Here is a 26,968-nt window from a genome sequence, read left to right as displayed (position 1 = left end):
TGGGTAAATCAAATGGGTTATAATCAAAACCGTAAGGCAGCGGCTGATTGATTTGTTTTTCTGATATTTCTAAGAAATACAGTTACCTAATATTATTTTATCATGACGATTAAACTAAACGGAACAACAAATCTAATTGAATGATAAAAGTTTCCTTTCATTCTTAGCAAGCTCAAGCACGTTTGATTCAAGCTCGAACATATCTGAAGATTCCACTATAAAGCAGGTATTGTTTTATTTTTATCGTTATTCATTTTGTTTTTTTTGCTAAACTGCAAAATATTCCCAACATATATGTGATTTAAAATAAGTTCGTTGTGTCTTAGGACTAACTATGCACGGTTAGTCAGAAAAGCTATTTTTAGAAATTCAGAATGAATCATAAATTCCCGTAATGGATTTAAAATGTTCAACCGAATAATATTCATTCTACAACAAGGTACATACCTATTTTATAAGTTTTTCCGAATTTCAAAATTTATCTTTTGAAGTTATTTGAGTTATTTTTTGTGTAGTACCAGTTCAATTTGACTGATACTGAACTAGTATAATTCAAATACGCTCGGAGATACAAACAACTAGTTTGCGGTAAATTTACTAGAAATAGAACAGGTATAACTTTATAAAAGTTGATACGCTTTGATTTTAAAAATAAGAACGTTAGATTGAATAATTTTTATAAAATAAAAATCACAAATTGATTGGCTGAAAAATAGCCAGTTGAATATCTGAATTGGGCATCATCTAACTGTGATTAACAATGGACCGAAGTTACAACTTACTACAATGCCGCTACTCACCATTAATGATTTTTGTTACCTTTGTACTGCAAGAAATTCGTGATATCATAATTATAATTCCTGGTGTATTTTCTAGTGTAAGATACATTAGAATTAGAGATGATTTTTCTCATTATGAAGATTTTGTGTTTTTACTTATGGATGCTTTCATGTGCGTTCATGTGTTTTTGTGGAAAAAGTCTCTTTCTATCACCTGGTTCGCTAGTGGCTGTACTGTAGCAACGAAACAAACACGTAGGATTTTAACTTTCACTACTCTTCCGTAATAAAAGTATTGTTGTAATAGCGAGATTAAAAAAATGCTCTAATTGAACCGAAGTTATACACTACCTACCACAAAACCGCTTTCAGCTGAACAATGGAAGGCTTTGAAATTGTTCGCTCGATGCTGTCAAGCCTGAGTTTATGTTTGTATTTTGGCTTACAGCGTATAATCTTCGTCGGTAGGGATGTTTCCTGTACCATCCGTTCTACAACCAGAATCTAATACAAAAAATAAATGGAAAAAATACTACTGATGCCACAATTACTAAACACGGAACTTCTTCATTGTTAGTCATTATGAACATGATGTCGCCCCTTTATTTTACCAAAAAACACATTCCAGTATAAATTAATTATTCCGCACCACTAACGATTTAATTTCGTTCTTTCTTCCCATTTCATATCCACGCACCGTCAAACTACGCAGAGATTAATATCGGATTTAAAATTCCCCAACCTGTTGCCACCTAACCCACCGATTAAGGTAAGCGTAATTCAATGCCTGGCCGCGCAGTACACACAATATAATTACCATCATAATCGGAAATCTCGGATTATCGCTAATTCGCGCACCGCACTGCAATCCTATCCGGTTGGTACCGGCCGCACCACCCAACCGGCAGCGCAGCGACGAAACAATTCAATCGTAAAGTTTTACGCTCCATTTGTTTCCATTATCTTATCCAACAGATTTTAATAGCATTTTGCAAAAATGATCCCGTGTTCGAGGCGCTGGTCAGCGCCAGCCATCGGCTCAACTTTGAACCGACCTTCGTCAAGTCGCCCGAAGCCGCCCTAGAGGCGTTCCAGAGTGTGACCAGCGGCGGTCATCACATCGTGGTCGTCGATGCCCGGCATCCGCGGATCATCGAAGCGGACGCCCTCGGAAGGTGAGTTATTTTTCCGTTGCAGCGCAAAAACATATTTTCCTATAATTATCGGAGTTTAATTATGGTGCAGCGTGGGTCAGCTCAGCAGTGGTTTTGAGGAATGGGTGGAAAGTCATTATGTTGGACGTGGATATTTTGCAATTTTTGATGGGCACTAGCTAGTAAAATTGTAATGAATAATGATAAACTGCTCAGTTCATAAATCTATTATATAGTTTTACAATCCTCATTCGTTTTTGTGGGAAAAAACATTTAAAAATTTCTAAGTTCAAAGTTCGGGGGGCTCTGTAGCCGCAAGGTTACCGAGTCTGCTTTGACAAGCGAATGGTCGTGGGTTCGAATCTTAGTAGAATCAGGCCATTCGATGTCAAAGTGACTTTAGCATGGGTTTATTCTCTGGCCCCTCATCACCCTTCCTTCATGCTGAGTTCTACATTATCCCGAAGACGCTTCTTATGGTTAGTATAGTGGTATGAGGACCTAATGAGGTAATGGTTTTGAACCTCAGGAGGACTCACCAGTGCTAACTATAATGAGGCGAAATAGGTTTGGTGTAGTAGGACATGCATCGAAGCATGGGTAAAACCCTCAACACATAAGCACGCATAAAAAAATATAAGCTTATCGTTTACTCAATAACGATAAAGCACAGAAATGCAGTGCAGAATACACCATACACCCGGGCAACATTACAATAGATCAATAATGTTGTGGTCAAAGTGATAAGCCCATACAAAAAAAAAAGTTCAAATTATTACCTAACATGCAAGCAAGAATGGCATTGCAAGGGGGCTTTTACAACATCTATATAAATTGGTGGTTCATTTTATGTTCCTTAATATTTCTAATATCATTTCTAATCATCATTCATCATTTCTTATCATTCCTTAATATTTCTAATATTCTTAATATCATAATTGACGATGAATCAGCTTAATCAGGTAATTGGAATTAACATTAAAAAATAAAGGCAGTACTAAATTGTCTATAAAGTATGAAGGTCTGTGCCTAGGGGAACGAACGAATGCGGATATAATTTGACAATGCTTGACGATTTGCAAATGTTCAGCAGTGTGTAACGTAAATTTTTAATTTACTGTATTGTAATAAATGCCCTAGAATGTTTATAAACAGTTGTTAAATGAAGTTAAGTTCAAAAATCCTAAATGTCTGTACTCTGTATATCATTTGTATCAGTTTCTTAGAGTTTGTAGTTCGACTAAGAGTTAAACCATCAGGCCACAATTACACATCTTTTAATGATTGGCGATGATTTCGCATTTTGAAAATTTTTGCATGACTTGTAGCACTAGTCAACTTTAAGTAATTGGCCTAAAACTGGTATGCAGCTAACGATGTTAGCTTGAATTGAAACTATTTTAGAGAATTGCAAGCAACTAACTGACGCAAAGCAGCAAATCAAACGTTCAAAAACTATTCTCGGATAGGATATTTTCTGATTTTCTTTACTTTGAGAATTGCTACGTCACGTCACAGCTCTGTTTCCCTTGCTTGGAACAACAGTTCCTAACAAACTCTTGCAGTAAATGGATGCAATCTGGCAAAAAAAAAGAACGACCGCTCACTTTTCTGCGACGTTTTAGTTTCAGGACATCAAATTGAACTAGATTCAATAAAGATAAAGATAAAATCGGATGAAGAAAAGGGCTAGTCTTATGCTTTAACAAAATTGTTTACCTTCAGGACATCAAATTGGACTAGGTTAAATGTTCAAACTATAAAATCGGTTGAAGAAAACGGGGTGTTCTGCGCTCTGGCGTACTTCCAAAGCACAGACATCAAATTGGCATAGGTTTGAACGTCGTAAAGAATCTTCGACCTCATGGAACGGGGGGTTTTTGTTACTTTTTCATGTAAAAGAAAAGGAGTCAAAGTTTTTATTGGGTCTATTACGTACCGTTTCTCATTAGTTATGAGCCTATTAGGCTCTTGCAAATTATCAATAAATAGGGCGGCAGATCTTAGTGCACGGCGGAGTAGCATTCTTCCACAAAATTTGATAATCCATCATAGGTCGAAGCGATACACAAGAAGTGACGAACAAGTTGGTGTCTTCAACGGGTCAGATGGATCAGAAAAGCATTGCTTGTACTCACTGTGCCCACTTGATCCATCAAAACCCCACTTCCCTATCAGAATGGCTGTTGTTTCTTTGTTAGATTGTTTTTGATAGGACGGAAGAATATCGCATGACAATTTGTTGTTCACAGATTTATGCTTCATTTCTATAATCAAAGAAACAATTTCATCAGGGTCAATTGTCGAGAATCGGTTTGATATAGTCGGTTGAAAATTGTGTAAAAACCCGTAACGCTAATCTATGCTTGAATAATAAGGTGAATTTGAGTGGTGTGATTCTCTGTAACTTCAAACGTTTTGTTTCACTCACATACAACAATGAATTAAATAACAGCAAATAAAAGGTGTCCACGGTAAAATTGCTACTCACAAAATTAATTTGCAAAATTCGAATTTCTATCCGATTGCTATTAAATTGAATGAAACAATTAAACTTCGTTTCAGCATCTTTATTTTATTTAATTTCGCCTCCATGTGCGATTGCCCGAATTGAATTATTCTCAATGCATCAGGATTTTTGCGAAAATAATCATTATTAGAAAAAGATTCCCCGCTAGTATATGAATCGTAGATAATTGGTTCAACGGGAAACCTAGACGCTTCGGGCGCAGTCAATGCAAGACGATTACGTTTATCACGCAATAGCATTTTTAAAGGTTCAATTATACACAGGTACTGAAATGTTACATCCACCTACATAAGACAAAACTGAATAAGCTTAATCATAACTAAATAATAACTCTGCGATTAATTTATTCTAACCTTAATGTTCTGTTCTTTAGCCCTCACAAATTTGATTTTTTCTTCAGATCTGAGCATTATTGACTTCGACTCAGGTAATGAACCCAGTTCATTTTTTAAAAACTGTTCCTGTTTAACAAAACTGTTTACGTTAACAAAAAGCTTTTGGTCATGAAGATCGTTTTTCAACTCAGCTACCTCTTTGGAGCTGAACGGAGATCCTGAATTTTCTAGAAAAGAATCTATGCGACGTGGCACGAATATATTCATCTGATCAATAATACTATCACAGAAGTCCACTATCCGTAAAACTTTAGCTTGCCTAAACGAAGCATCAGCCATGAGCTTGCACACAGCCAGCGATGCAAATCTTTGTAAAGATTCTATCGGAATATCGCCAGGGTTTCTTATATTCTGAGGGACATTTTCAAGCTAAATATTGTCTTCGAAACTAAGCGTTAGAATTTCCTGATTTAAATGCTCGTTTTGTTGTTGAGATTGACATGGATTTGATTTTATCGTCGAATGTTTTGTTATTATGTGCTGTCTAAGACCAGAGAAATTCTGATAACTCATTCGACATCCCCGCTGGATGCATAAGTAGTGTATCAGATTTTTATCGAAGTCGTTGTTGTTTGTATGCGTTTTTAAATACCGTCGAGGGCCATCAACAAAACCTTCCACCAATTAATGGCAAAAAAAAACTTTTTAAAACTTCTGCCATCAGGGCCCGGCATTGTCGAAACAAATAAATGAAACTGAATTTCTCTTACCTTCGCTTCATACATGAAGTGACTTGCTTCGTTTGTTGAACTGAACGTTTCAAGTAAGCTTCAGTTGAAGTTGGTGGCTGTTTCAATTGACGACGGCAGAAAGTCAGGCACGATTTGTCGACATTGACAAGGTTAACTTTAATATGCGTTGCATTGTAGGAATTGTTACTCAAATTCAATTCATTTGCATTTCTAGTTGCTGGTCTTCTTCTGAAAATTTGATAGAAAAGTACTAATGAAAAGTTGAAACTGATCGTCATAACGAAGTGAAACCCGTTTTGCTGACGCTGACTGAAGCTAGTTTGAAACTGAAGCGGTACTGCTTCTGTAGAAACCGAAGCTTCACTGCTTCATTTATGAGTGACGCTATGCAATTGAAGGTGACGTTGTAGGGCCCTGTCTGCCATTACTTAAATCTTCTGAAATATAAGAAATCGTTGGTTGTAATCTTGTAAAAAAGTGAACTTACTAAATATTTCCTCCACGTCGCAGTTACTATTTTTTAGCAACTGAAGCACAACTGCCAGTTCTTGATCCATATTATACTCACTTTCTTTTAAAACGGCACTAAGTAGTTGAACGGTAAAACGAGAAAATAGAAACACGTTTTGAATCCGAATTTCAAACACGAATATTCAAAATGACGTCTATTTTCACAGTTCGGATTTGGCTATTGCCGCTATTGCTGAAACGTTCAGCAAAATATGACAATTGCTGGTATTCAGCAAGGAATTCGTTTGCTGAATTTATTTCAGTAAACCATATTGCTAAAAATGAATTTTAAATTTTGGTGTGTAGTTTCGTCAGCTTTTGATCGTATAACTTCCGGGCACGGCTTTTCGCGAGCGTATTCTGTCGGGGCCTTCTGCACGAAACTTTCGCTCAGATTAGATTTTTTTGCACAGCTCAAATAGAGAATTTTGATTTCCCGTCGAAGGCCCCAACTACGCGGGTGTGATCCCTAACAGTATACGGACGATTTTTTTCTCCGCATCTTGGCTTACGATCGACAGTCTGACGTTTTTCGAACCATTTTATGACATGAGAAACCGTAGAGTTCAGGATTCCCAACTTTTTACCGAAGGCACGCTGTGATAGATTCTCATTTTCGACGTACTTGTGCAGAATTTTATCGTAAACGAGCTGTTCTTTCGACGCCATTCTTCAAATCTTTGTACACCTCATGCAAAGACTCACACAATGTAAACAATGCACTTTGAATTTTCTCCATGACAGTTTTCAATTAATTTTATCCAACAGCTCAAAAGTTAGAGCAATTTGAGTGTTAGAGCCGATTGCAACGAAGGCTCGTCTGGGCTGGATTGTGCACGGAGGCTCCAGTACAACTGACTCGTTGGTCGGATACCATTCAGTGGAAATCTGTCCATGCAGCGAATCGTCCGATTACATGCTGCAGCAATCAATTCAGGAGTAGGCTTTTCTTTGGAATGTCTGGGCACTGTAAGTCGAAAAAGCCTCTGATATCTGGTAAAGGAGAGCGTGCCCAACAGCTTTTACAGTCTGTCACCCAAACAGATAACGGAAGATACGAAGTACCTCTACTATAGAAGTACGAAAAAGTCCATCTACCTAACAGCAAACCGGAGCTAACCGAAATGTTGCGTGCGAAGATCGATGGCTATCGGCGGAAAGGGTACTTAAGAAAGCTGTCGAAGCTACAACAACAGAAACCGCAAGAACGAGTATGGTATCTGCCGCTGTTCTCGGTTATCAACTCGAATAAACCTGGGAAAATCAGGTTTGTTTGGGACGCAGCAGCAATGATAAACGGCGTTTCGCTCAATTCAATGCTGCTGAAAGGGCCCGACTTGCTGACTCCGTTGGACTACGTGCTCTACCGGTTTCGCGAATTTCGACTTAGTGCTGACGTTAGGGAGATGTACCTGCAGATGCTGATGGCCGCGCGAGATCAGCACTGCCTTCGAGTACTGTGGAGTGACGAGGAAACGGGCGAACCTAGCACGTAAGTAACACAGGTTATACCATTCGGAACCTCCTGTTCACCATCCTGTGCACAGTACATGAAGAATCTCAACGCGAGCAATTTCGCAGGCCAGTATCCGCAAGCAGCAAAGACGATCATAAAACAGCATTACGTGGACGACATGTTTGCGAGCGTGGAAACGGAAGACGAGGCAATTCAGTTGGCGAAAGATGTAAAGCACGTTCACGCTCAAGAGGGACTTGAAATGCGCAATTGGATCTCAAACTCGCCAGCGGTGGTGTAGGCAATGAAGGAGACGAAGACCGACGAGAAGAATCTCAACTTGGGCCTGAGCTGGGAACAGAGAAGGTCCTAGGAATGTGGTACACGGCTACAGATACGTTCACGTACAAGCTCTCGCTGAAACACGCCCGTGACCTGTTAGCTGGAACGCGTAAACCCACGAAGAGGGAGGTTTTACGAACGCACATGGCCGTCTTCGATCCACTAGAATTGGTATCCAACATGCTCGTCTACTTGAAGGTTCTATTCCAGGAGATCTGGAGATCCGGCATCGGTTGAGATAACGGGGTTAGTCCCGGCGTAGTGGTTAGCATTCACTCCGCTCACGCCGAAGATCCGGGTTCAAATCCCAACCCCGCAGAAGTCACGAATGACCCAAGCTGTTAAAGTGACTATAATCTAACAAAAAAAAAATCGATTAGGATGACGAAATTCCGGACAGTCTCCACGAGAAGTAGGAGTAGTGGATCGAGGTTTTACCTATAGTGCAAGACGTCAGGATTCCTTGTTGTTATCGCTCTATTACATCGCTAACTCCAGAAACGAATATCCAGCTGCACACGTTTGTCGACGCAAGTCTCTCTGGATTCGCCGCTGTAGTCTATCTACGCATGGAGTAGGGTTGCTCTGGGGAATGTGCCATTGTGGGCGTAAAAGTACGGGTGTCTGCTTTCAAGTTCGTCTCTATTCCCAGACTGGAGTTGCAGGCAGCGATCATCGGAGTCCGGCTGGCGGACCGAATCTCCAAGTCCTTAAAATACAAGATCGACAAACGAGTTTTTTGGAGCGATTCTCGTGACGTATTGTGCTGGATACGATCAGATCACCGCCGGTATTCATAATTCGTCGCTGCTCGTGTTAGCGAGGTTCTTGAGACGACAGAAATGGCAGATTGGAGGTATATCAACACGAAGGACAACGTAGCGGACGACGCTACCAAGCGGGAGTGGCAACCAGATTTTACAAAGGAAAGCAGATGGTTTACGGGACCGAAGTTCTTGTGGGAGCACAATTAATGCTGGCCTGTGGATTCACATCAGAGCAGCTCGACAAGTGAGGAACTCCGCGCGAATCTCTTCCATCACATAGCAAATCCACCTCCAGTGATAGACGTACGACGGTTCTTCCGTTGGCAGAGTTTGCTTCGAGCCACTGCTGTAGTGCTGCGCGTCAAACACAATTTTCGTTGCGTGATCGACAAATTGTCACGAAAGGATAGCCTGCTCACGGCGGACGAGCTGCGGCAGGCGTCTATTCTCTTATTCTGACAAGCACAAGCAGAATCATATCCGGATGAAATCGGAGTCCTCGCGAGCGCAGAAACGTCCAAGAAGTCGTTGATGAAGCCAAGTTCGATATACAAGCTGAATCCTTTCCTCGACAAGCACCAAGTTCTGCGGATGCACAGTAGGATCAGCGCGTGCGAGTACGCCTCGATGGATGCACATAATCCAATAATCTTATCGCTGAGCAATTACGTAGCTTGGTTAATGGTGAAGGACTGTCACGAACGGTTCCATCACAGAAGTAACATCACCGTCTTGAACGAGCTGCGGCATGTCTACCGGATTCCGAGGCTGAAACAGCTGTTCGACAAAGTCAAAGCAGGGTGCCAGATGTGTAAGTATGAGAAAGCAGTTCCGCAACCTCCTCCAATGGCTGATCTACCGGAAGCAAGACTGGCGGCATTCACGAGACCTTTCTCTTTTGCTCGGGTCGATTATTTCGGTCCGAGTAATGTGGTGGTAGGGCGAAGAGTTAAGAAACGTTGCGGTGTGCTAACGACGTGCTTAACAATGCGCGCGATACACTTAGAAGTCGCGCACTCACTCAGTGCAGACTCTTGCATAATAGCATTGACGAACATGATGGCAAGGCGAGGCGTACCAATTAAAATCTATAGTGATCGCGGAACGAATTTCACGGCAGCGAGTAAAGAGCTGAAGGCGGCCCTCCAAGATGGACCGAATGGGTTTTCCTCCCTCCAGCCTCGCCGCATATGGGAGGTGCCTGGGAAAGGCTTGTGCAGACGGTGAAGAGGAACATGGCAGCAATACGTTCAGTACGGAATCCTACCGACGAATCACTGCGCAACATGCTGATCGAAGTGGAGAATATGATCAACTTGCGGCCGTTAGCGCATGTCCCGGTGGAAGACCCAGATACTCCAGTTTTGACACCAACCCACTTCCTCTTGGGTTCCTCGAGTGGTCTCAAACCGGCGTCAACTCTAGACAACCGTGCAGTGGCTTTGCGACGGTCCTGGTGCGCATCGAAGATAGAGGCTAACATCTTCTGGCAACGATGGGTGCGTGACTACATGCCGGATCTAACAAAGCGAACTAAATGGTTCAGCGATAAAGGGTCGTTAATACAGACAGGGGGGTGTTACGACCCCTCGGTCGGCGCGTCTCACGAAGGCGACGTTCATGCATCAACCATATCCGGGCGAAGTGAAACGTCAACTCGCTCAACGTCAGAAACGTCACAAGCTGGTGGTTTCATTCGATAGCGCTTTGTCATAGTAGTGCGGTGATATAGTTACGAGCAGCTCGAATTCGATAATTTTATAAAATACCTGTGTACTTAAACGATTAATTGCTTATTATCTAGATTGTACTTAAAGGCTACTTATGCTCAAACTTAAGCCTACTTACTTGGTAATGGTAATGGTCTTAAAATTAGAAACTTATTGCTAACGAGTCGATTTCTCAGATTAACCTTAAAATCTAACTTATCTACTAAGAAGTGGAATTACGAGTGAAAAATTAATTAAAAACTATATACTTATCTCTAAGAAATGAAAAATAACGTGTAACATGCAATATTAATCTAATTCTGAATTTATAAGTACGTAGTGAATGCAAAGCCTATTGCTTTTTTGCGGAGATGTTTGGTGCACGTTTCTACACGTGCCACTGTTTCATGCGGTAAATTGTGTTAAAACAGAAAGGTTATAGGAAAGTAATCGAATATTAAATTTATAGATACTAAATACTAGATAAAGTGAAGGAAAGGATAGAACGAGAAGAATAGATAGACAAAAAGGGATTAAGAATACTAAACGTAAGTGATTTCCGTAAATCGATAGCTTGTAGTCCACTGATGCCTATGTCCTACTTACAGGAAGTTTTTAATATACACAATCATCGTTATTCAAAAATTTGGCTGTTCTTTTTCTCTTTCCCCGTTGGCTTTCCGTCAACATTGAGTGTGTTGCAATTTTACCCTAGACAACCTTTATATAATCTAAATTGTTAGAAATACCTGTTTTTCGAAGTTCCATGAAAAAACAGCTTAAATTTATCTCATTATTTGCTTAAATTTTATTATTTTGCGATTGAATTTCATTGAGCGGTAATAATGATGATAGAGCTGATTGCATAGCGCCTACTGTTAGGCAACAACGCTGACTATATTCACCACCACTGAGACTGACCAAGCGATGAAAGCGCCACGTTTTATCACCTCAAAACAAAGATTAACAGTGGAACAGTGATTTTGTTTCATTTTAAAAAATATGAAAAATAGACCTAATTTGTATGAGTTTCAATAATAAGAACTTGCTAATGTCCATTACTTATTGTGTCATCACGCACAGGTCTATACGAAACTCGAAAGGAAGTCAACATACGACAATGGTTGCAGTAGTGAAGAAAAGGTAAGTTCTCCACTCAACTCCATCACAATAAACTTAAATGAAACATTTTCAAGTTTTATTTCAAAATTTTCGCTATAAAACAGTTTTTATTATACCCTCGTTCAAAAGTTACGTTATTTTAAAAGCAAATCCATCTCACATTTCCTCGTTCCAGTGTTTTCGAAAAGGACGACACGGCTGTGATGTCATTACTGGATGTTGGTTTCAACCGGGTAATATGCTCTCACTATAATAAACACTCATATTACGTTTCTAACAGTACCAACAGTAAACCGAAACACGGCTCGGCGAATGCATTACTTGAATGAATGCATTTCAACCGAAGTGTGTGCACTCGCTTAATTGACAACATCTCGTTTTCCTTCCTCCCAACAGTGCATAATAGAGTCGCCACACGTATCGATCTGCTCGTCGGAACTGCGACAGATTCAACACTCGCTGGTCCGGCCGCAGAATGTGATATCAACACAGCAGGTTAGTATGACCGACGCGACGGGGTTTCTTCCATCCTCCTTTAATATTTTATGCTGCCTTGTGTTACATAACGCTTTTTGATTATTTTTTACATAAAGTTGCCAAAATACAATGGAAACGCATGGTATTTTGTTTTTACCTGCAAATAACCGAATATCTTTGGCAACCCAGAATATCCGTTTTTTGCTGATAAAAAATTAACTACATGCGTCTCTAACGCTGACTCTGACTCTGGCTCTGACTTCTTTGACTCTGACTCTCGTTTGCCTAGTGCTGATAAATGTTCTACAATATTCAAATTAGCTTCTATTGTGAAAGTTTAGCCTATGAATGAAGCAACGATAGGAATTTATTAAAAAATCCTGCACACAGAAAGATTTTTGATAATTTTGATAATATTCACAATCGCATATGAGCGGTTCTACAAGGGTAAAAGAAATCGTTGAGCTTCGTAGTCGCGAGGATTGGACCAATTTTATAGATTTAATTCGTCCTGAGGTCCTGACATTGAGGGCAGTCATCAAATCGATTAACCTAAATGTAGATGCGGTTTACATTCAGTTTCAGATCAGCATATCAATATATCTTCAGTGAGACAATTCCTTGTTTACTGGCAATCAGCAAGGAAAATGAATAATTTATCCACGGTCATTGCGTTCCATTGATAATGAAGCTGGTATCTTATGCTGCTTCCCACAGAATCAAACCGTATTGTTTTGTCCGCCTCCATTATTTTATTCGCGTTCTGTACATGCCTGTCTGTACTATTTTATATGCAGAGCACCCATCAATACCATGTAGTCGACATGTGTGCATGACAAATGTCCTTTCTCGCACTAGCTTTGGCGCGAAAGATCTCCGCTCAGCATGAACACCGGCTGATTTGGCAAAACAGGAACAGGCAATAATTTATGATGACGATTACAGCTTTACGTCGTCGGTCGGCTTGAGGCTTGAGGGTAAACATTTTGCTCACGTGCGCGAGGTACAGGGATCGAAATGATGTATTGAATTGAATTATATTCAAATATATTATCGCCGCATCATCATCAGCAGCACCGCGCCAGCATCCTCATCATCATTATGAGAGGTGTCATTCGAGCTGTCACCACAGTGACTGTGTGCGCCGACAGACTTATGACGTGAAAACGAATCAGGTTTTAACAAGTGGGTGTGTGCGGGTATTTATTTATTCACCCGCTGGTTTATTGATCTTCGCGTAGAAAGGCAAACAATAAAAAAACAATTGATTGACGGATAACAGCGTCCAAGGAAGAGTAAATGGAATAATGCTGCTGCCTAGCAGATGCTTAATATGCCATGATTATTTTGAATTCGATTTTTTTTTTGTGCTATGCCACAACAAAATTTAGGAAAGCTTTTCATCAATCAGCTGCTAGAAACTGATCGATTAGGTTTGAACTCGAATCTGCGACCAAGAGCATGAAAACATCATAATTTGTCTTACTTGGTATCCTTATGACCGATTTCTTTTTCTTACAGGCTTTATACACAGCTCTCCACCGTTCACGGGATGCAATAATCATCACTGATGATACGCTGCGAACTCAGTACGCCAATCGAGCGAGTGAAAGAGTCCTGAACATGAAACTGGCAAGTCCATCCGTTCTCCGCACGTACCGTTAGCAATAATTGGAACCTCCCTCTTTTCCAGGACGAAATCGTCGGCAGATCTCTCAGCGATATGGTGACGGCCGATATTAGCAACATTTTATCTCAAACCAGTAGACATAAGGACTACGAAGGGTTCATCAGCACCCGGCGAAAATCGCAGGAAACACTACATCTCCACGTCCGCGCCGTACCTGTTTCATGTATAGGAAGGTTCGTTAGTGCTGATACTAATCCAACAGAAACCCATACTAACTAACGCGATTACCTGTTCCATTCAGAAGTCCCACCCATTTGGTTTTAATTCTGGAATCACCTGCTGCCGGAACTACCCTAACGACACTGGCCAGCGACGCATTGCACACGCTCCCGCAAGGAAAAGAGATGGCTCGGGGATCACTGCATTCGATTCGACGCGGTAGTTTCGACGTACGATCCATAGCTTCCGACGGTTTACGCCGTACCAGTTTGGCCAAATTGTCTCAGCTTCCACTGGAGGCCCCCATCACGAAGGTTTTAAGCTTGCTAACGCAGGTGCAGGAAAGTTGCTCCCAGGAGGAGGTCAAACTGCTGGATCGAGTGATGGAGTTTCTCAAACGGGAAGGACTCTACAGTCCGCAGATGAAGGAAATGCGCACCGAAGATCCGGTAGCAACGGATCTAATAGGAGCGCTGCTGACGGTGCGTAGCTTTTACATTGTAAATATTTCCATTAAGAATTTAACCCCAAACAGCAAGGACCCACCAACATAATTTCATCACGAAGGAGTTCGAACGATTCGATCATCCGAGGAGGTGGACGCCCGTCCACCGGCAGTATCGTGTTCACCAAAACCCGAGAATCTTCACAACTGTCCGAATTGCTGAACAATGCGCTGGCGTGGGACTTCGAGATATTTAAGCTGGAAGATCTAACGGAGAAGCGACCGCTCGTTTGTTTAGGTTCGTACCAACATTCTTCAGCTAGTTAGCGTAACTTATCATGATGAATTTTAATATCCTCTATGCATTGTAGGTCTTGAACTGTTTCGAAGATTCGACGTCTACAACACCTTTTGCTGTGATGAAATGACCTTCAAGCTGTGGCTTATCAAAATGGAGGAGTATTACAAGGCGGAGAATACATATCACAACAGCACCCATGCGGCGGATGTGATGCAGGTGAGTTTGACTGCCTATCACGACATTATCATTATTTAGCATAAATACTGCTTTTAAATCCCAGAAATCCACGATGCATGTTTGAACCATAAATGGTATCTACATCTTACCAAAATCAATTAATATTTCGGCCGCATCGGATTTACGATTATATTATGCCACCGAAATATACGACTCAGCATAATTCCATTTTTAATTCAACTCATTCGTTCACGTAATTTAACAACGGATGTCACTATAGTTGATGTTGTCAGATATAATAAAATTCAATAATAAATACAAAAATCAATTCTTCACACGCCTGGTATTTTGCTCTGTGGACTAATTTGGCCTAGCATGATACCACAGCTAATTTAGATAATTCAGTACGCACACAAATAGATTCTAAATAAACCTCTAATTAAGCAACGAGGAGGATTGTTAATTTACGGACACGCTTGTTGTTCGATGAAATTTATTTACAGAATCAAAATATTCAACGGTGTCCCCAAATTAAATGAAATATTTTAACTTCGGCAAATTAGTTGGTTTACATCGTTACATAGATGTTAAATTCCCAGTATCAAACATACATACGTGGAACGAAGCACACACTGTTGTTCCATATACATCAATCAGTTTTGCTGACAGGTATTATATGAGCTCACTTTACTTACGTGAGATTGAATCTCGCTGATGGAGGTGGTGCATTTTCAGCTAATGAATGTTACTACAGGACAGGATGCTTTGTTAGTCAGTTTTTTGTGTTCCAAGCCCTAACCGGATAGATGGAAAGAGCTTCCTATATTTTTTATGATACCTTAAGCAGAACAGAATATGAATATTAAAATCTAATTTATTATGCTTCCAACAGGCAACGGCATGTTACCTGCAGCAGTTGGCCACCCGCGAGATCAAGGTGATGGACCGGATGGACGAAGCAACGGCTCTTATTGCGGCAGCAACCCATGACATTGAACATCCCGGTCGCTCGTCGGCCTTCCTGTGTAACTCCGACCATGAGCTTGCCCTACTGTACAACGATAACTGTGTGCTAGAATCACACCATGCGGCAACGACCTTCAAGCTCACGCTTAGTTAGTACTCCACTTTTCGCAATTTCTCAATCACTAATAAAATCCCTTCTTCCGTAGACGATGACAAGGTGAACATCTTCAAGAACCTGGACCGCGAAATGTACAAACTGGCCCGTCAAATCATCATCGACATGATCCTGGCAACGGAGATGACCCGACACTTCGAACATCTGGCCAAGTTTGTCAGCGTGTTCGGAACGGAGGTCGACGGTAGGGATTCGTCGCACGAAAACGACGAGAATCAGGTGCTGGTGCGAAGGATGCTAATCAAATGTGCCGACGTCAGCAACCCGACCCGGCCGTTGAAGTTCTGCGTCGAGTGGGCCCGCCGAATAGCGGAGGAATATTTCACCCAGACGGACGAGGAGAAGCGACGCAATTTGCCTATTGTGATGCCCATGTTCGACCGGACGACCTGCAGCATCTCAAAGAGTCAAATTGGTTTTATCGAATACATTATTCACGATATGATGGATGCATGGAACAGTAAGCGAATCTAAATCGTAAATCGAACTGTTTCGTAACTCATGAATTTCGATTGTTCTTTCAGGTTTCATTGAAATGCCCGAAATCATTCGCTACATGGAGCACAACTACTCGAAGTGGAAACTGTTCGAAGAGCAGGGCATCAACACGCTGCACGACATCAAGCGGATGCAGCTGACGCTCAACAGCGAGACGGCCGGTTCGTCCTCGGTGGAAGAGCTCCCCTAGGGGCAGAATGTTCGGCGAGTCCGGTTTTCGGTTTGTCCAATCAAAGCAGCCATACATGCATAAACAACCACAAACACACACACACACATATATATTTGATAGATAGGCATTTTGTCGGTATCGCAGTGCGACCAATGTTTTTAGTCTCATTTTACTTCTCATTATTGTTGCACGCCTGGTGGATACTAGGTTTTAGCAAATTCTATTTAAAGAAAAAAGAACGGAATGTTTTAGAGTTTCACTTTGTTATGAGCTTTTTCTGATATTGGGTAGTGAAGTGGTCATGTTTTGAATCGTTTTGTTATGTAAATTGGAAGTCCTGTTGCGAGAAACGCTTGATAATATAATTGTAATGTTTCGTAGTTTAGATAAAAACACCCAACCATATTATACTTGGTTTATCGTAGCATTAGTAGTAACAAAGGTTTAACCAAAATTTACTATATGTGCACTAAATATCAGGGTTTTCGCAAATGGAATTGAAAGTTTGGTACAAAAGAGATAATTTTTCGAAGGGATTTCCGAATATTTATCGATGCAACATTTTTAGAAAGCAATAAGGAATATCAAACAAGCAGCCAATCAACACCCTTAGTACTAGAGAGGCAATATGCTAGACGAACTCTGTGTAAAATCAACCGAACTAAATTATTCGCTGCAGCGTCTATAGTTTCTTAGGGATCGCGAAAATCCATCGAATTTGATGTGGGGAATAATACTCCCCAAAGCCAATGGTCAGAAGATGGAACGATATTAACAGAAATGAAGGCAGCGAGTCCAATTCGTCCAGGAGGAGAAATACAAAGAACTCGAGCAGTTGTACCGTTCACACGAAATGCCAAAATCGCAACGGGTTTGTGCCGCAAGAATGGTGGTATTTTGACATACGGCTATAGACGAGGGAAGTAGTACTTCGATGAACACTTGAATAGCGTACAGGTTGAAAACCAAGGTAGCGAGTTCATTGGTGCAGCAAGTAATGGATAAGTGCCACCCCCAATGATAGGTGAAGTTAAAGAAGTTAGTTAGACACTAAAAAATTTGAGTGATTGAAATTTCGGATACGGGATGACTACTGGAGGATGGGGTTTTCAGCTCCATCTGCAAAAAAGCGACAGGCTGGACTACTGGTCCATGTCCGCCAATGCGACAGAACAAAGGCATGAAATCAGAGCTTTCCACTGTCGATGGCTACCCGTCATGGCTTTCACCTGTCTCCGATTGTTGTCTAAGCTGCGTTGCCGTGAGCCTCTGGGTCTATCTTTTCTTCGTTTTCCTTGTGAATTCCAAACGAGTGCTTCTCTGCCGATTTAAGATAATCTTAGATTTGGTCTACTGTCAATTGCTCCAACTAGTATCTCATTCATTACGATGAAAAACAGCAGTTGGTACTCGTACGCCTCGCACTAAGCCTCGATGAGATGGACTAGCTTATCTGGAACTTCTCTACTAAGAAGTGCGCCCCAGATGTTTTCGTGGCTGAGTCGGTCAAACGCTTTTTCAAATGCAACGAACACCAGCAGAAGAAAGTCCTGGAATGTGTTGATCTGCTCCAAATGCGAAACGTTGTGATATGGCCGCAAAGAGCTACAGTTGGATCTCATTTTTAGGGACATTGACCAATATGCCCTGCATACAAGCTGGATTGTGAGAATTAAATTCACTTTACCTTTTCTGTGACGATTCGAGTGCCGAATCCCCGAACCCATTTTCACGATGGGCTTCCGTTCTCCAATCGCTTCTAACACCCCCAGGTCTAATATCATTGTCAACAACGCAGATCCAACGGGTCTGCCTCGAAGTCATCGGCCTCTGAAGGGTTCCCTGCAGTGACCTACCCTGTTTAAGTCGTTTCACAATAACCATATCTTAATCCGAATTCTGAATAGATCGCAGTATTTTACGCTCAAAAACGCCAAGAGCTCCGACCGCTTGAGTTACAAAGTCAGGATTATTTGCGTTCCACCATAAAGACTTTTTACAGTAAATTTTATGGAGAAGGCGGAAAATGTAAACTTAAATTTGACTTGACATTGGATTAGAATTTAGATTTGAGTGTGTATTCGAACTTCTAGTTGGGCTTTATAATTTATAATTGGACTGAGAATGGAACTGAAATTTGGACTTCAAACTAGACTTGAAAATAGCCATAAAATTGTACTATGAAATTGGAATTAAAGTAAACGAGAAATTGAACTTGAATTGGTCTTTCTAAGACTTGACCCTTCTTTATTGACAGAACTCGCAGTCGGCTGTTAGAGTACCGGACAAACACGGGACTAGTGCAATAATCCTACTAACTCTATCTAGCAGTACCGCCCAGTCGAGATCCGAACATTCGAGAACTAGCTTGTTAGACCAGCGTCATATCTCGAAGCTACCTGGGCAGTTAGGGCTTAGAATAAGACATAATTTAAATTGGGCTTGAAATTGCACCTGAAATCAGACTTGATATTGAAATTGAATTAAACTTGAAGTTGGACTTGTTTTTAAAAATGAAATTGGACTTCAATTTGTACTTAAAATTGAATTTTGAAATCCTACTTTAAATTGATGAAATTGGAATTAAATAACGGGTGACAACTAAAATTTTGGAATTTTTTTCTCAAGCTGTCAAAATAAACAAAGATATTAAAGATAACATTAAAGATAACATTAAAGATACATTATCCATTTTTGAAAAAAACTCATACATTTGAAAACGGTCCGTAGTCGGCTGTTCGGCGAAGCTTTCGTTTGACGTCGAAACAGGAGCGTTGTACGGCCGCTATGTCAACTTTGCGAATGCATCTCTTGATTCTACCAATCAACTGTTTGCAATTCGTAGCTCTCCAGTTATTTTTGTACACGAAGGAACTCAAAATCTCGAAGAAATCTTCGATTGGGCGCACTGAGACAGATTTTACGGGACGTGGTTTTTCGGTAAAAATTGGATCGAATGGGTATTAAGTAACGATTGTGTTTTTTGGCGTACTGCGCTGATGCTCTATCCGGCCAAAACACGTATTGTCCATCTGCATCATGGTTTTGTAGAAACGGGATCAAATTTTTTCAAACATTCTGGTGCATCTTAATTGATAGCCAAACCAGAGGGCTTGTTGTTGAAGAAACGAGAAAGAGAACGATGTCCTTCTGCGTCCATAATTTTGGCTGGTCTTCCACTACCTTGCTTGCGAATAGTTGTCGGGCATCTTAGGATATGGTAAACAGTCGAAGCCACAACATATTCGCTTTTTAAATGTTGTACCGTAAACTTTTTCCCGAGATTTCGGTGGAAATGCGTAGAAGTGTACAACGCGCTTGCAGAATGCTTCTTGTTTTGACGCCATTTTAAGCAAAACTTGGCCAGCATAAACAAAACAAAAAATACTGACAGAAAGAGGAGAGAAAAAACTAACACATTCACATTCTCATTTCTCCTTGAGCTCGTTTGTTGTTGAGTATAGGGACCTCGAAAAAATTCCAAAATTTTAGTTGTCACCCGTTATGCCTTGAAATCCGACTTAAAATGGGACATTGAATTTGATTTGAAATGGAGTTAGATAGTGCGTTTTAAATCAGGTTTGAAATTCGATTTGAAAATCGGAGTTGAAAATAGAATTACAGTGGACCCCCGTTCGTTTGAACGATTCCTCATGCAAACTAACGGGGTTAGTTTTTAATTTGAACAGCTGGCAACTCTGCATATGCTGGAACTTGTGTGATCTGGTCGCCCTACTCTTTGTTATTGTTTTGGTGGTTTGATTCAGTTGGAAGTTGGAAGCAGCGAATATTTCATTCTCCAATCGGATTTCTATCATAATCGTTGGGAAAACGCAATGTGAAACAGATTAAACACGCTAGATCAGGACAAACAAATCGCGTTTATGCGCATTGTCTGCATAAGCAAATGATGTCATGTTGAGAATGATATTTGAACCATTTTTAATTTGCACGTTGTGCAAACCAACGGGGTGCAAATTAAAAAGTGTTCAGATTAAAAGTGGTCAAACGAACGGGGGTCCACGGTACAATGAAATTAAATTAGATTTTAATTCGAACTTTAAATGGGACTTGAGATCAGAAACTGGAATTAAATTAGACTCCATGGGATATTTAATTGAGCCCGGAATCGGACTTGAAATCGAAATTAAATTTGGCATCAAAATACATTTAAAATAAGACACTAAGTTGAACTTGAAATTTTATTTCAATGAAATTTGAAATTGGACTTAAATTTGGATCAAAATTCTTTATTTGGTTTTCCTTCAATTGAATTAGAAATTGGACTTAAAATTGTTCTTGTGGTTGGATGAAATTGGAATACATTGAAAACGCTTTTTACGCGTTTTTTAATCCACTATTTTAAAGCTAATTCTGTCATTCATGCGTTGCTATTGTGCTATAAACGCCCGTTTTTATGCGTAGTTTTGCATTTCGCGTAGTTTTTGACGCGAATTTAAGGAGTAACGTGGCTTTCGATGGGAATTTCGGAATTCACGTGTTTTTTACGCGAATTTCGAAAATCTCGCCGTTTTACTTGCGAATCTTGACATTTTTATGCTGACTTTCAGAATTTGCTTGATTTTAATTAACGCGGAACGTATCCTTTACGATAAAAAGCAACTTGAGTGTAATTTGAACTTGAAGTTTTACATCAAATTGGATTTAAAACTCGAATTGAAAGGGATTTGATCTGGGTCTGCCACAGCTAATTTGGTTCAACTGAATCGTACGCTGTCTTGAAGTCTATGACCAAAAGTGAATTTGCAAGTTGTATTTCCGGAATTTATCGAAGATATGTCGGAAGGAGAATATTTGCTCCATCGTGGAACGACCATCACGAAAACTGCACTCCCAACTGCTCTTCCAAGTCTTCTTTCATTCAATGTCGCCATTAGCCAACAGATTCCGTTCGCTATCAGGCTAGCTGCATGGAGTGTCGTTTTATAACGAACCGAATGCTTATAATGCGACGGTTCCTCCACAAAAGTCCCGAATCCAAGCTTCCTCGCATCACCCATTCATAAATTTCAAAGCCGCAAATAACAGTGAGGACTAATAGGAAATTATTGACAAAACAGTGCTTTCTCAGATCATCTTCCGTCATCTATTGCCACTAGCAAGTCGATTTATGGGAATGTGTAGCGGAAGATCCTCCAAAAGTATCGCGGATGCCAAACCCCTTACTAACTCTACTTTAGTGGCGAGGGTTCGTTATCGATCTTGCGTCGAACCAATTATGGGTTCTCCTCTAAAAATAGTTTTGACTACTATTTCGTCGGGTATTCTAGCCACGTGCTCTGCCACAACCAAGAAGCCTGAAAGATTTCATGAAGATGGTCCCGTTCCTTTCCAAGATTGCTTTTCACATTGCACCTTCCAAGACAATTTTTAATAGCAGGTTAGAAGAGTGTATCCCCCTAATGTCACAAAAGCGACTTGATCTCACCCTCGATCCAGCGTTACACGAATCAGCGTAACTAGTTTCGTAGAAAAACTATCTTCTAGAATTATCTGCCAGAGCTCATTCCGTTCGACAGAATCGTACGCCGCCTTAACTTCCACAAACAGATGACGAGTCTGCAAGTTGTACTCCCGGAATTTGTTTGGTAACTGACGCAGGGTTAACATCTAATCCTTCGTGAAGGGACCCTCAGCTTGCTACCCGCCTACAAAGGGCTTCGCTAATTGCCTCAGTATACAGAACACGGCACGGAAGAGCACCTTATAGGCAGAATTGAGCAATGTAATGCCTCGATAGTTTTTACACTCGATTCGATGTCCTTTTTAAGAATAGGGCAAATTATGCCATCCAACCACTCCTCCAGCATTTGTTTACTCCACCCCAATTCTGACAATGATTCAGTGGATTGCTTCGTACAGTCGCTCACTGGCCGCTTTTAGAAGTTCAACCGGGATACCGTCTTTTCCAACAGCCTTACCGTTTTTCAGCTCACCGATTGCCCTCTTAATGTCCTCCTGTGTTGGCGGCTCCACAGCTTAGTCATCGCTCACAATTTTTATCCAGTTCTAGCTGATCTCCGAGTTCTGTCTCAGCGTCAGAATGTGCTCGTTTCAGCTGGCTACTGCCGTCGTTTTCACAGTAAGCAGATTGCACATCACAGGCATGACGAAATTCCTGCACCTCACCGTTTTGAAGACTTGCTTGTGTGCCTTCGTGTGTCGTGGCATTCGGCTGGTTCAATAGCTGTTACGCTGTCTTGCACACGTCGTGCCTACCACATCTCTCGCTGTTGTTTCAATGGAATCATTGAGCTTTTTCCACAGATTTCCAGGCCGCCTATCATACTATCGAGCGTTAAATTTTAATTTGCCAAAACAGTTTGCAATGTTATCAGTGTGAACCGTACTCATACTTGCTTTACTTTTCATTTCTACTTGACATAAGTTTCGCCATATACTCCATTCATATAATCGGAACATGATGATTGCTACCCAATAGCTGTAAAAGTAGACGTTAGATTATCTACCATAAAACCATTGTTTGTCGTCTTCCAAAAACTATCGAAAAAAAAACACAAAATGTGAATATACTAAATATTTGTTCAAAAACCACAAAAAACATAAATGTTTAATACCACCCCAACAATGTTCTCACAACAATTCTTTTCCGTTCAATATGTGTCAAACGTAGCAAACAAAAAACGAAATAAAAAGTATGAATAGAACAGCGCCAGAATATTGGAATATTGTATTAAAACAATTGGTTCGAATCATTGCTACCAATAAAGACTATAAAGGCGAAACACAACAAATAACTGTGCAAAGCTAAATCAATGTTTGCAGGGTCGAGACTAATTTATACTGTAGTAGAAATGAAGAAATTGTGCTATGTAGCTTACCGAAATAGTCGTTTTTAAAAAAAAGCTAATATCCTGTTAATGGGAAAAAATTTGAAACCGAATTCGTTTTTTCTTTACCCAGCTATAAACAGGGCTCAAACAACGAATTCGGTTTTAAGTTTAAGCAGTTGTAGATTGAATCATGAAGGGTTTCCTTCCTTCCATATTATGGACTTATCAAACAACGTATCAATAACATGTAAGTTGGCCACCCTTTTTATCATCCAACGTCTAGCTAGGAAAAAAATGTGCGTTATCTTTTCTATTGTCCAGATATCATCCTCAAAATTAAAACAGAAAGGTTTCATTAACTTCGTGGACTGATATCTTCTTTTTTTACTTAATAGAAAACAGTGAACACAAATCAAACGTTATGTGATGGGCATCATCCTGAACGAACTGGCAAACTGGCACAAAAAAAAAGTAATTTTTTTACGTCATTCTAACCCCTTCCTTGCTTAGAAAAGAAAAATGTTCAATGAAAGCTAGCATAGATGGATGGAGAACAAACAATCCATACAACTTCAACCAACTAATCTGAAAACAATACATATGTGTGTGAGCTATAGGATAGAACACTATTTCTCTGATATGCTGGTCATATCACTTTTACACACTTGATTGTATGTTATTACGAACCATTGAATGAGATTGAACCGAGGAGATAATTTTTTCAATCTATAACATATACACTAACAATGTTAACTGATTGTAAGTCAATATACACAGCAAAATATATAATGTCTGAAGATGGATAAGAAGAAAAACAAACAAACCTAATTCGTTGTCAATACAAGCAGATAAGCAACTACAAGAAGAAAAGAAAAAGAAAAATACATATACATTTAGCAAAGAATCATCGTAAACACTAGAGCCTAATATTTAAACTAAATTAAAACAAATCAATATGGCGGAATAAGAAAGTAACTAAAAAGCAGATAGAGAGTCCCGCAATTGGGTGCGAAATAGTATATATAAATCATAATAGAAAACAATAGTCTAATTCCGGAATAATGGTAAATGTTCTACAGAATCTGAAAACACTAACACTACCTATGCTAACGTAACACGCATAAAATAGGAAATGAGATAGTTCAATGCAAAAAGAAAACAAACAAAAAAAACAATGTTATCAAATAAAAAATACAAAATACACTGAGATCGGAAATAATTCAACTCTAAAGTAAAGAGAGTGATGAGTGGAACCATTCTGCGGGGTTTTATTTTCTCGAACCTAAAATCAGCCAGAATTAATATTGAACAAACTAATTTTATTAGTTTCGATTAGAAGTTGACGGTTTAGATTGAAATTGAGGTAACATTGTGCACCTTAAAATAACATTTCAAATGCATAGCTTTGGAAGTGGATTCTTTTTGATCTACTTTCCCTTCTTGCTCAACTCCTCACCGGGTTTTGCTTCCGCTTTATCAGCCAGCTTCTTCATTGGTTGACCAGTTTGAGTAATCGGAATCGCTCTAGGGCCCTCCGGTTCGGGTAAAGCCTTTTTCGGAGCAGTGATTGTAAGAATACCATCCGACGACAGGGATGAAGCGATTGCTTCCGGGTCGTGACCGTCCGGCAACATGTAGCGTCGTACGAAGTGACGGGAGATGTAGCCGTGTTCGTCCTGCTTTTCCTCGTGCTTTCCTTCTACCAAAATGCTATTATCAGTTGCTTTAACGGAAATCTCATTCGGAGAAAACTGCTGCACGTCCAGATTTATCTGAAACTTATCACCGCCAACACTAACGGTTGATTCGGAATCCTGACCGGCGTTGCGCCACGGTCGACTGTAACCAGCACGTGGACGGTGCTGTTGAAGTGCTGAACGAGTAGCTGTAGCCGATGTCAGAGCCGTTAGCAAATCATCGGCTGTGAGACCACTTCCGAAATGTTGATCCAAAAGTCGGGATGTTTGCAGTGGCATATCCCAGCAGTCCTCCCACCAGTCACGGAACAAAATTGGAACAAGTGGCATTTTCACTGACTAAGTTTGCTAAATCTCACTAAATTTCAAACTGCGCTTATCACTCTTCACTAGCTTTTGATGAACTGAAATGCTGAGCGTGAGACGTTTCCCCTTTTTATATGCGGCGGGAGAGAGACATACATGAGTTCATTGCAAGAACGTCGACGTCGTACGTACCTGATGATGGTGCAGGAGTTCATTGTGTTTTCGACTCGAAAGTACTAGAATGTTCATGACTTTTATAGAACAAATGAGCTCGAATAAGTTCCTGAATGTTTTGCTCACGCCTCATGAAGGTGCTAGAAAAATCGTGTTTTGATAGAATGCATAAAAACGAAGAACGAATAATAATCAAATTTGAAATTAATCAAATTAATGCCATGGTGTGTGTCATGAATACACAGTAAAAAAAATTATTTAAGGTGAAATTAGTCGTCATTTATTCTACAAATTTCAAAAACAAATTTGTTTGAATGAAAAATTCGGTTCATGAAAATACATTCGCTATGTTCAGATTGGCAAGAAGAATGCAGTGAATATATTTTTAAATACAGAGCCCCCGGTTTGGGCTCAAAAACTGCTTCCTAAATTGGACTTTTCGACGAAAAATAATAACTGCTAATTCCCCGTTAAATTATTGCTAATGTTTATCATGAGTTAGTGAAACAAATGTCTTAAGTTCCTTTGTAGGAAATAAGACGTTTTTACAATTCAATTAGAAAAATAAAATATCAGTATGAGTTTATGTGTTTATCTGATAAAAAATCGCAACATGAAACTAATTTAGCAAATCTCAAATCGGGAACCGAAAACAACCAAGGAAACTAACTCCTATGTTTGCTTATCTTTATGAATACCAAAATTTGTGAAAATTATGAACCCACTGATATGAGCTGAACTCCAAATTTTTATTCGAAATGATTAGTGTGAAAGCTAGTGAGAAGTGTAAGTCACAAAGTGATAAGCAGTTTGAAATTTAAGTGAGATTCAATTCAACAAATCAGTAAACCACAATTAAAATGCCACTCGTACCAATTTTGTTCCGTGATTGGTGGGAAGACTGCTGGGATATGCCACTGCAAACATCCCGACTGTTGGATCAACATTTCGGAAGCGGTCTCACAGCCGATGATTTGCTAACGGCTCTGACATCGGCTGCAGGTACTCGTTCGGCACTTCAACAAAATCGTCCACGTGTTGGCTACAATCGACCGTGGCGCAACGCCGGTCAGGATTCTGGATCAACTGTTAGTGTTGGTGGTGATAAGTTTCAGATAAATCTGGACGTGCAGCAGTTTTCTCCGAATGAGATTTCCGTTAAAGCAACTGATAATAGCATTTTGGTAGAAGGAAAGCACGAGGAAAAGCAGGACGAACACGGCTACATCTCCCGTCACTTCGTACGACGCTACATGTTGCCGGACGGTCACGATCCGGAAGCAATTGTTTCATCCCTGTCGTCGGATGGTATTCTTACAATCACTGCTCCAAAGAAGGCTTTACCCGAACCGGAGGGCCCTAGAGCGATTCCGATCACTCAAACCGGTCAACCGATGAAGAAGCTGACGGAGAAACCGGAAGCAAAACCAACTGAGGAGTTGAGCAAGGAGGGGAAATAG

At 40.3% G+C, this 26,968-nt stretch overlaps 3 protein-coding genes across 8 annotated transcripts in view; 2 read left to right on the top strand and 1 right to left on the bottom strand.

The window, feature by feature from the left end:
• The window catches only part of LOC128734068 (high affinity cAMP-specific and IBMX-insensitive 3',5'-cyclic phosphodiesterase 8), a 220,798-nt gene extending 199,699 nt beyond the window's left edge, over window positions 1–21,099 (top strand). For all 6 annotated transcript variants that reach the window (XM_053828065.1, XM_053828066.1, XM_053828063.1 and 3 more), the window contains 13 exons: window positions 1,492–1,548; window positions 1,755–1,954; window positions 11,418–11,477; window positions 11,632–11,689; window positions 11,853–11,951; window positions 13,455–13,565; window positions 13,627–13,796; window positions 13,865–14,264; window positions 14,318–14,525; window positions 14,599–14,744; window positions 15,598–15,820; window positions 15,878–16,306; window positions 16,371–21,099. In XM_053828065.1, coding sequence (XP_053684040.1) covers window positions 1,492–1,548; window positions 1,755–1,954; window positions 11,418–11,477; window positions 11,632–11,689; window positions 11,853–11,951; window positions 13,455–13,565; window positions 13,627–13,796; window positions 13,865–14,264; window positions 14,318–14,525; window positions 14,599–14,744; window positions 15,598–15,820; window positions 15,878–16,306; window positions 16,371–16,534 — 2,325 coding nt within the window. In that variant the 3' untranslated portion in view covers window positions 16,535–21,099. The remainder of the gene's footprint in view (window positions 1–1,491; window positions 1,549–1,754; window positions 1,955–11,417; window positions 11,478–11,631; window positions 11,690–11,852; window positions 11,952–13,454; window positions 13,566–13,626; window positions 13,797–13,864; window positions 14,265–14,317; window positions 14,526–14,598; window positions 14,745–15,597; window positions 15,821–15,877; window positions 16,307–16,370) is intronic.
• A 3,659-nt stretch (window positions 21,100–24,758) lies between these two features.
• LOC128736517 (protein lethal(2)essential for life-like) lies at window positions 24,759–25,358 on the bottom strand. Its single transcript, XM_053831001.1, has one exon. The coding sequence runs from the start codon at window positions 25,356–25,358 to the stop codon at window positions 24,759–24,761; it is 600 nt and encodes a 199-aa protein (XP_053686976.1).
• Window positions 25,359–26,368: 1,010 nt separating this feature from the next.
• LOC128736516 (protein lethal(2)essential for life-like) lies at window positions 26,369–26,968 on the top strand. Its single transcript, XM_053831000.1, has one exon. The coding sequence runs from the start codon at window positions 26,369–26,371 to the stop codon at window positions 26,966–26,968; it is 600 nt and encodes a 199-aa protein (XP_053686975.1).

This window comes from Sabethes cyaneus, chromosome 2 (assembly GCF_943734655.1).
Source record: "Sabethes cyaneus chromosome 2, idSabCyanKW18_F2, whole genome shotgun sequence".
NCBI lineage: Eukaryota > Metazoa > Arthropoda > Insecta > Diptera > Culicidae > Sabethes > Sabethes cyaneus.
Note: the sequence above shows the minus strand (reverse complement) of the source record. Positions and strands in the feature narration are given on the sequence as shown.